This window comes from Atta colombica, unplaced genomic scaffold (genome assembly GCF_001594045.1).
Source record: "Atta colombica isolate Treedump-2 unplaced genomic scaffold, Acol1.0 scaffold236, whole genome shotgun sequence".
In the NCBI taxonomy this organism is placed as follows: domain Eukaryota; kingdom Metazoa; phylum Arthropoda; class Insecta; order Hymenoptera; family Formicidae; genus Atta; species Atta colombica.
The window spans coordinates 200,158-210,579 of record NW_017259334.1 but is presented as its reverse complement, the minus strand read 5'-3'; the positions used below and the strand labels follow the sequence as shown (position 1 = coordinate 210,579).

General features: G+C 30.0%; 1 protein-coding gene across 1 annotated transcript in view; it reads right to left on the bottom strand.

Moving 5' to 3' along the window:
- LOC108688549 (serine protease nudel-like) overlaps positions 1-10,422 on the bottom strand; it is a 22,802-nt gene that overhangs the window by 635 nt on the left and 11,745 nt on the right. Inside the window, exons 8-23 of the mRNA XM_018194851.1 lie at positions 10,345-10,421; positions 8,089-8,577; positions 7,663-7,961; positions 6,631-6,775; positions 6,430-6,569; positions 6,083-6,331; positions 5,810-5,969; positions 5,134-5,303; positions 4,959-5,072; positions 4,696-4,885; positions 3,534-3,869; positions 2,935-3,123; positions 2,695-2,842; positions 2,429-2,594; positions 1,571-1,747; positions 675-912 (exon numbers count right to left, since the gene is read on the bottom strand). Coding sequence (XP_018050340.1) covers positions 675-912; positions 1,571-1,747; positions 2,429-2,594; positions 2,695-2,842; positions 2,935-3,123; positions 3,534-3,869; positions 4,696-4,885; positions 4,959-5,072; positions 5,134-5,303; positions 5,810-5,969; positions 6,083-6,331; positions 6,430-6,569; positions 6,631-6,775; positions 7,663-7,961; positions 8,089-8,577; positions 10,345-10,421 — 3,287 coding nt within the window. The remainder of the gene's footprint in view (positions 1-674; positions 913-1,570; positions 1,748-2,428; positions 2,595-2,694; positions 2,843-2,934; positions 3,124-3,533; positions 3,870-4,695; positions 4,886-4,958; positions 5,073-5,133; positions 5,304-5,809; positions 5,970-6,082; positions 6,332-6,429; positions 6,570-6,630; positions 6,776-7,662; positions 7,962-8,088; positions 8,578-10,344; position 10,422) is intronic.

The following is a 10,422-nucleotide window of genomic DNA, read 5'->3' as shown; positions in this document are numbered from 1 at the left end:
TGCATACATTCATTGTGTCGATTTAAATTTATATAACAATTATTTATTAATTTATTAATTATTTATTAATTTTAAGTTGATTCCTCACAATAATCAAAATATTATGTGTATTAAGATTTATTTAAATATACTTCTTAAAATTATCCATGTTTCCTATATATTAACTGTTAAGATAGAAAATATCTTTTACATTCGATTATCATATCATGAATAAGATGTAGAAGTGAAATTGTATTGAGAATATAACTGCCAAAATATAACAATTATTGAGATTTGATATTTATATAAGAGAACAATCGAAAGTTCACAATAAAACTATTGTATATAAACAAATTACGGCCCCCAAATAAGAATAATATATTGTATGACGAGAGAATATACGAGCGATTTAATCACAATTTTAATTTAATGACTTGCCACATTAAATTTAAATCAAATTTTACGAAAAGAGTGAGCGCAATTTGACTTTATTGTAATAATTTGTAAACATATACATAAGTTCTAATTAATTTAATTGAATCTGTGTAAAGTTACTGAGGATGACCTAATATGAGGTCGACGTTTATTTTGTTTTATTATCAAAACAATATTTTTAAAAATTAATATTTTTTTGATATCCGATGCAGCTTATATAATGCTTCTTATAGATAATTACTTAATATTATTAATCTTACGTATTGCATTTGAAGCTGGTAATGGTACATTGACATTCTTCTGGCGATTCGTCGGTTTTATCAAAACAATGTCGTACCCCATCACACAATCGTTCTGGCATAGTCAATTTTAAATATTCTGCGCAGCTACATATTACAGGCTCATCCGCTCCATTCGAGCAATCCACTTTTCCATCACAAAATGCGCTCTTCGAGATACACTCACCATTCCTGCATTGTATTTCCGACTTGGCGCATTCTACACAAAAATGCATGTTTTTTTATGCACGAGAACATGTGCATAAAGAAGAATTAATCAATAATTAATTAAACATTAAGCTAATAAATTTGATAAAACAAGTCTGTATGGTTTTTGCTGTTTTGGAAAAACATAATAATTTCTCATAATTTTTGATGCGTTGAATCCGTAAGTGAAAATATTCTATCAGATTTTTGAGAAAAGTGAGATTGAAACACCTAAATATAATGCGTTATACTTCTAAAAATAGAACGCGCCAAAGATTTGACGCTCGCTGTAAAAGATTCAATATTATTATTTTAAAGTTCAATATCCAATCATTAATTTGAGCCCTTTTTGAATAATATCTCGCAGATCGAGTCAGCTATGAATTTTCAAATAGCCAAAAATAGTCAAAAACATGTTTTTCAGGCATTTTTCTCTCATCTCATTTTTCTCAAAAGTTCAAAACAGCATGAAAAATAAATCAAATTGCAGACTTGTGTAATTAATAATTCTGCTTAGAGAAAACCATAATAGCAACAACTATACTGTATAAGTAACAATTACATAAGTAATTTATATGTATATAGAATTATTGCAGTTGCAATAACTATTAAAATTTAACTATGTATGTACATTTTTTTTTAATTCTACATTATTCAAAATGATTTATTACTATTGGTCTCGTTTCTTCTTCTAATCTGTTGCACTTGTAAACATATTGCATTCTTCTCATCCGCACCGTCTCGGCAATCTGTCACACCGTCGCATACCTGATTCCAAGGGATGCATTGTCCAATGTTGCACCGAACACCGTCACATGTGGCTTCAAGCGTTGGTTGCGACACTTTCTCTGCAGTATCATGATGGAAAAATTCAATCACGTTAAATTATTTCATTTTTCCGGGTAAAAATAGAACGTAAAGTTAATTGGATGAATAAAAATTAATGGTACAAATGTATCTTTATATCGGGGAAAAAGTTTTTTCGTATTTTTTAATTCAAAATTGTATGTACAATATCTTCGTCAAAAATAAACGGAATTTAAATTAAAAAAAAAGGGGTTTAAAGCTTGAAATCTGTACTTTCGAACTATATGTTTTGAATTTCTGTGAATTTAACAATTTTTACATTTAAAAAATTACGAGCTGAAAAAGATGAAAAATTTTCTTTTCACCTTGAGGGTCTCTTACGTGTCCAAAAAATTTACAAAAATTTTCGATTGTCTATCGTGAAAGCTTGAAGCTTTCCCTACAAAATCAATTTTTTTTAAATATTCCTATGATTTTTTGTTACTGAGTTATTCGCGAATTAAATAAAGGAGCATTCTAACTTCGATTGCTCATATAAAATGCTCCGATAAAAATCATACCGCAATTAAAAAACAGATTGTTAAAGCTGAAACTTTGCTCTAACGAATGATATAATTGTAACAAAAATTTTACAACAAATGAAAAAAAATCTTTCGCAAAAAAATTTTTTTAAATACGAAGGAACTTTTTCCCCAACCTAATATTTATGCATGATAGCTTACCTAAAGTTTGCGTGAGATAAGCATGGATGTAATCAATGCTTGTCAAGTTCCGCATGCTTCTGAAGCTGCATGGGCCGTCGTCTTCTTGAAATACAGCCACGGGATACCATCCTTTCTCGCTGCGACAAAACACCGTACCGTTCCAATTCGAAGAAGTTCCATTAGTCTAAATACATACAAGAGATAAAATCGAAATTTGATTGCATATTTTGCATTGTCAGTTAATGAGTGAAAATAATCATAGTTCAATTATTATGAAGCTTTACCGGACATTTAGTGCCTAAAGCTTCGACAAAACAACGATAGCACTTGTCACAATTTTGGAGGATTGGTTGAAGAAAGATCGATTGTGTCACGTGTTCGTTGTCTGTACCGATTGCTACACATAAATCATTTTTTGCCGGTGGATATATTCTGCGAAAATTTATCAAATAGTTATAAAAGAAAGAAAGAAGATAAAAGAAAATAATATTTATATGATAACGATGAATAACCAATGTACACACTTTTTCTCTAAAAACAGCGGTTGCACGTAACGTGTAAAATTTACTGCAGTTTTCAAGTGAAGCAACGAGACATTTGTTCTTTCCACGTCTCTGATTTCGTCAACGATCGATATCTGTTGATGAGGTCCATCCACGTAGAGAAATGAGCGACTTTGGCCGAGCAGAGCTGTCGTATAATCCACTGATAATCTACAATTTATTCTTCATTATTACATCTCTTCATTGATATTTATCAAGAGAATCTGATGAAAAATAATTGTAATGAAGAACGATTAAATTGTACATAATCTGCGCTTGACAGATGCAATGGAAAGAATAATTTTGCTAAAGTATTTAATGAAAAATAGATGAACACAGACTATAAATAATTTTAGATATCACAATTACATAAAGAACTCAAGCATGTGATGAACAATGCTGCAAGAAGGTATTCTAACAGTAGTATGAATCTGATTATTGTTAATTATGAATGATTCAAAGTTATTTTTAGATCTCTATTTAGCTAAATTTTTATATTTCGAAAAAAAACTGTTCTTCTTTCCATGTGCATTTTTGAGATAAGAAAGTTTTATTTTGAATAAAACAGGACTCACACTTACCTGATAGCTTTCGTGCAGCTCGAACTGGACAAAAGCCAGTTTGGTTCCAGGAGTAAAGCTGAGCAGTGATAACGGCCGTCGACGAAGATGGCCGCTAACCACGGCCACAGGTAGGTATGATTTCCGGTTCTCGGATCGATGACCATATGCGAGTCAGCACTGCTGCTTAAAACCGGTCTACAGTGAAACCGTAACGTCGTACACGTCTTGCCTTCCTCACTCTCCGCAACATGCTGTGGTAAAGGTTTATAACCTGTCACATTGTCCCACCTCCGTGAGAATCTTGTTTCTAATATCGTTTTGTTCACAACGACCTTATCCAATGATTGCAAACCCCTGCACACAATTCATGTCTTTCACAATTATTATTCTTTTATTATATATTATCGAGAATAGTAATAATTAATGTATTTGGAAAATTGTAAATAAACAAATAAATCGGTTATTTTAGAAACTTTATAAGTAAATTTTTGTTCAAACTTGATGAGATATTAGGGGATTTAAAAGAACTTGAAAGGAGAAATAGATACATAGTTGTCTTAAAAAATCACATTAATTAAGCATTTTTTTCCAACACATTGGATCTACAGATTTGTTATTCACATGAGAAACTCGTAAGTTATGACTTCCATTTTTCTTATATTATGTCACTTTGTAAAAATATATTCAACAATTAATTATTTCAGCGATTTAACATACTGAAATTCAATGTTACGAATGTGTTTTTTTTTATGAATTGTATTTTTTAACAATAAGTTAAATATCTTTTGTAGACTGCAACTCGTTACTTTATAAAATCCTTAAAGGTCTATTCTCATTACATTAATATTAGAGTTTCTTAATTAAGAAATTATATGTACAAAACTTTTCTCATTTTTTTTTTTTTTTTCAGAAACAACATAAGGCATTATTTTAAAAATTAGTTTTTTTTTTAAATAATTTTTTTTAAAAGTGATGAAGAGTATGTTTTATTCACTTAACATACGAGATAATAAGATATTTTTTACATATTTTTAATTATTTTTAGGACGTCAGTTGTAAAAACTAAAACGTTTATTTCATTTCAAAAGTTAGATTTTTTTAAATAGGGCTTTCTTAAACAACTAATTTAAATATTAGACTTTTATTGAATGGCTGAATATTTATTGAAAATCAAACGTACGTGAATCCGAGATATTTGCATAAGTTTTCTCCTATCATCGACATTTTTCTGCTATTTTCCAATATATGTGCCTGAAGACATTCTACATGCCATGTTTCGTTGTAATATCTACTACTAAGCAAACCTTCTGTGTTTAAAACGGACCAATTATCACTATCTACATTAACATATTCTCCATTTGTCAATGCAACTGAAAAAAGAATATTGCTATCAATTTCACTTGATATTTTTTTAAGCAAACATTATAAAAAACATAAACTTACTACAATCAAACTCGTCTTCTTTTAGAGAACAATCGAAATTTCCGTCACACCTTTTCGTTATCGAAATGCAACTTCCACTCTTACTACAATGAAACTCGTTATTCTTGCATATATCTGAAATGATCGTTTCGTTAGATAGGCGAAATCAACGGTGAAATTATGTATAATTGAATACCACAATCTTTTTCGTCTGTTTCATCCTCGCAATCCAGATGTCCGTCGCAAATCGCTGTGGGTTGAAAATTCAACAAATAATCTCTACATGTACAGTCCTTTTCATCAGTTCCATCCTCGCAGTCTAAGTGTTTATTGCACCTTTTATTGATTTTTATAGTTTGGATTAGACTGAAAATGAGATAATATTGATTCAAAAGTCTAAATTTTAATTAAGTCTTAATTCTAATGTCAAATAATTCAATTTTCCTTTTGTTGTATGCAACAAAATTATTATACTTAAAATATATTTAATATTCATTTATTTTTATACAAGTTATGATGCTTTGATTCTTAAAAAAAAAATTAATTAAGTATTTAAATTAAATCTTAATTAATTCGCCTTTAATCTTTCGAAGTCAACGATGGATTTATTAGACCTACTTAATTATAAGTCTCTTTATCAAAAATGTTAAACAATTAATTAAATTTTCTTTTTGTTATATATGCAAATTTGGATTATTGTTATTAAAATATATACTTACAATTAGTATTTATTAATTTTTATATGAGTTATGTCATTTTGATTGCTTGAAATTAATTAGTGCCTTTTAATTAACATAAATTATATAGATCGTACAAATCCAGTGTCAGCTTCGGAGGATTAATACTGAAAATTATAATATTTCGTAACTCACTTTGTGCAGGTAAATGTTGATCTAATGTTCGACATCGTTATTTCAGGCGTAGTCTCGTAAGTATCCACGATATTTGAATTTTCGTTATTGTAAGTCTGCGTTTCTGTCTGATAGAAGAAATAGGAAGAAGTAGAAATAGGAATTGTTTCCGTGTTTACTTCTGTAACATAAAAATCGATTAAATTCTGGTATCATATAATATAAAATTAATTTTCTATTATTTTATTAAGAATCCGAGACTTGACTGTCATAAAAGGGATTAGCATGATTTACCATTTTTTTCTGTGACTCCTTTAGATACTTCCTTAGCACGTGATTTTGTGAATGTATCATTGGAATTCTCGTATTTCGCATAATTTGCTTTTAGAATTTGGCATTCGATTTCGTCTTCTGCGTCTAGACAATTTACAATTCCATCGCAATGATTCTTTATCGGCAAACACTTTTCTATACTCGAATGACAGCTAAATCCTGTACACGAATCTAAGGGTTTATTCTCATAAAGAGATGCCATTCGATTATCTATAAAATAAAATATTTTATTAAAATTAAATAGTAAACACAGACTCATATAGAGAAGGCATTTTCTATTATAACATTTTCGTATTTTTAAGACTTACCTAAGATTTTAAACGTTTGCAGAATCCAATCTACGTAATAACTCACTTTCATGTAAACACCGGGCTCATCAGGACGTCCGCATCCGTCACCATGACTGATTAGGCCCGCCGCATACCACTGTGATTTTAAATTTAAATTTCTGCAAAATAGATTTTTGTATTTGTAAAAATATTCAATGCTTCATTTTCATTAGTTATTACCTGCACATTAAGGGACCACCACTATCGCCCTGACAGGCATCGTGGCCACCCATAGGATATCCTGCGCAGATTGTAGCGTTATTCTGATCAGCCGAATGCTTACACGATGATAAAATCGGCACTTCTACTTCTCGCAAATGATCCGCTAAAACGAAATTTTATTTTTAATTAAAGAAGGAGTAGGTTACATTTTGTTTTTGAAATGTTTGAACGATTTCCCACAAATAAGTTCATTTTTTTTAAATCTGAGTTATGGTGCCAAATCGTTCTCTATCAAGCATCACGTCATGAATAGCTTTGTTTCGGCAAAAATGAAAGAGAAAAATGAACGAGAAATATGTCCAGAAAAAAATTATCATTTTTATATCATCAATAGTTTGAAAATGAAAAATAATAATAACTATCTCAAAATAACTTGTAAGGGTAAATATGTATTATTAACGTTAAGTAGATCCTAAAATTTTCTAATCTTTCTGTTAGAGTGTGAGGATGAGTTTAAAGTAAATATTTAGTATTTCTCACTCATAATCAGATATAATGAAATAAAAAGCAAATGTAACAGAAGTTTTGAGTAAAATACATATACCTATATATATATATATATATACTTATACATACATATTTTTTATAGACATTTGTGTTATATATATATATATATAGTTACTAATGCATGAAAATAAATAAATAAATGTTTAAAAATAGGTTTTTTTATAAACCCTCTTTTTATGGACTCTCCCTGACTTTTTCAAAAAGATTTGAAAATAAAGTTTATTTATCATTGTTTATATGAAACAAAAATCAACTGTGTTGATTTGGTGGAACAAAAAAAAACACGGGACTTCAAGCTGTGTTGTTCACAATATAGCTGCAATTATACAAGATGATTTATTTTAAACGTAATGAGTCAAATATCTCTTTATCTTTTTTAAACAATATTTTGAAACAATATTATGTGCTAAATTATTGCTGTATATACAGATTGTTTTTATACTAAATATAAATTGTTTTGGTTAGTAAAAAAATCGAGCTTACGATCTGGTCCATTTTCTCTTATAGATCCCCATCCAATAGCAATACACATGGATTGCGGCGATGGGCTTATTTTCCATTCAGGACCCGCGGTATTTAACGCTGGTAAGCAAACCTGGCGAACCCATCGATTGAAAAGAAGAGATTCGTCCAACATGATTATTGCAATGTCGTTCTGCATTTCGTCTTTTACGTAATTTGGATGAATCATTACGTATTTCACTTTTCTCCACTGTGCCATTGGTGAAAATGATAACCGTCTGAGTATACCGGCTTGTATTTCGTAATAGTGCCCTTCATATCTGAAAATTATTAGCAGACACATCTTAAATCGATAAGAAAATATCTGCGTTTAAGAAATATTATCATTCAGTGTCATCTGCAATATATTCGTTGTATGTCTAAGTAGTCTTTGAAAAATACTCATACCCATCCATACAATGGCTTGCGGTAAGTATATAAACTTCACTTAAAATGACACCACCGCAATGGAAAAAACCGTCTTTATAAATAGCGACCAGAAAAGGCCAAGCTCTAGGCTGACTTGCTCGGCCGCCGACTACTCGCAATTGCGATCCGACGATGGTATCATTGATCTGCTTTTGCATCTTCTTCTCGAATTGATTCGGCTTCAGAAGTCTCAATGTCTCCTGGTACAGCTTATTAAATCCTGCAATTTTCAAGGAGGATTGTTCCTCCATGTGTCTTCTAGACATGTAATTATTCTTTGTCGTGTTGAAGACGGGAGAGAAGTTCTGACGTGGGAAGGCTTTGGTGCCGCAAGGTAACGGTGGACATTTGACAAATACTGCTGTGCCCGGACATGACATCATCTTTATATCATTATTGTCGGATTCTATCACGTAAAGATTTTGAAAGATCTCAGACATACGAACAGTTTGTATTTCTGGCAATGTTCTGTAAAGATGCATCAATTTATTAATAAATTACAAATATACTTTTTAACACAGAGATTTAATTAATTTTATTAATAAATATTTGTATTTTTAAAAATATAATTAATACTTCGTCCAGATAGAATCAAATATCGTTGGAAACACTGACAGCGTTTTCTACAAAATAAAATTTTGAATTTAAAAAATTGTGAAATTTATATTTAGGTATTAATTACATTTTGTCAGACTGTTGCCGATAAAAATTGACAACAACTTCAAAATGTGGATGACAATGTTGTCTACAAGTAAGGGCCTCAGCACAAAGATGACCGTAATTGAATCGTAAATGTGAGTCGTATACATATATGTAGTTGTAAGTCAACGCACAATATTTTGGCTTACTATTGCATGTCGATACGATACGTACAGTTATTGATTACGATTCACGTTTTACGATATTAGGATTCATTTTCGATTATTTGTGTATTGAAACTATTTAATTTCGATTTCAAGGTGATAAAGATCAAAAGAATGTCAGTGACAGTGAAGTATCGTCGATATATAAAGTCGATATATATAGGTATACGAAAAAAATAATCGACCGGCATGTTTGACAATGTATTTATCAGATTGTCAAACATGTCGGATATAAATTTAAAAATTGAAATTTAGTAAAAATGATAATTACTGAAATTTATCACCCACATTTATCTCTTTATATATTTTTGTCATGTATAATATTGATGAAAACGTTTCTTGATTTGGATGAAGTTTAATAGAGGAAAACTCCTTATTATGAGACAGCGGCGTTTCCGCTAAACTAATAAACGCTATCTATTGGTTCTACTATGTAATTTATTGCTCTTGAATTGAAAACTATTTAGTAAAAAATTCATTATTACATCATGTCTGTAGTCATTGTAAAACAAAATTTTGGATGTCTTCAAGTTTCATTGAGATGATTGAGATTTAAATCTTGTTTATTATTTAATAAAAAAAAATATTTGGCAATAAATTCTTCATGTAGTAATAAAGTAAGGTCGTACTAATAGAAAAATACGGGAATTGTTGAATTGTTTAATTACAGAAGTTAGATTTGATGATCATAAAAAATCATAAGGCGTGGAAATCGTAATGTGAGATACCCTGGATATTTCTAATATGAAATAATCCATGCTCCTATGTTATAATGAAAATCATTGCTAAAGTATAAATGTTACAATAATAAAAAAGACAATCGGAATGAACATCGAATGCCTATATCTGCGATGCTTGATTTCAATTAATCTATTTAAAAACGAGTTCTGATAATATTGTATATCGCATGCTCACTTTTCGCATGCGCCAGCTGTGTTTGTTTGTATTTTAGAAACATTAAATAAAGTTTTTTATTGTAATACTAATATATTTTGCATTTTACTATCGATTTCTCGGGATATCATATTAGGAGCATAATTTTTTTACTTTGCGATTTGCTTACTTTTTACATTTCTCCAATTTAAAAGAAAAATGGAATTTGAATTAAATTTTATGTAACGTTATCTTAAAGCTTATTAAATTCCCTTCCAAATGACCTATTATTTTTGTGGATCCGCGCCGTCCCGGTGACTCTATTAATGATGCTTTAAGCCGCCACATTTTTTTTAAATTCTGCCTATAGACTTCTAGCATTAACTCAAAATGAACTCGGTATCTCATAATAGGGGCCTTTCCTTTATGTATATAAATATGTTATAAATGCGTATGATTAACAATTAAATTAAAAATTAAAATTGCGTTTATCACGTACGTTAGCGGCAAACCAATTTCCGATTCGCAAGCATCTATCGCCCAAGCTAATGTCTTTGAGCAAACGGGATACCATTGC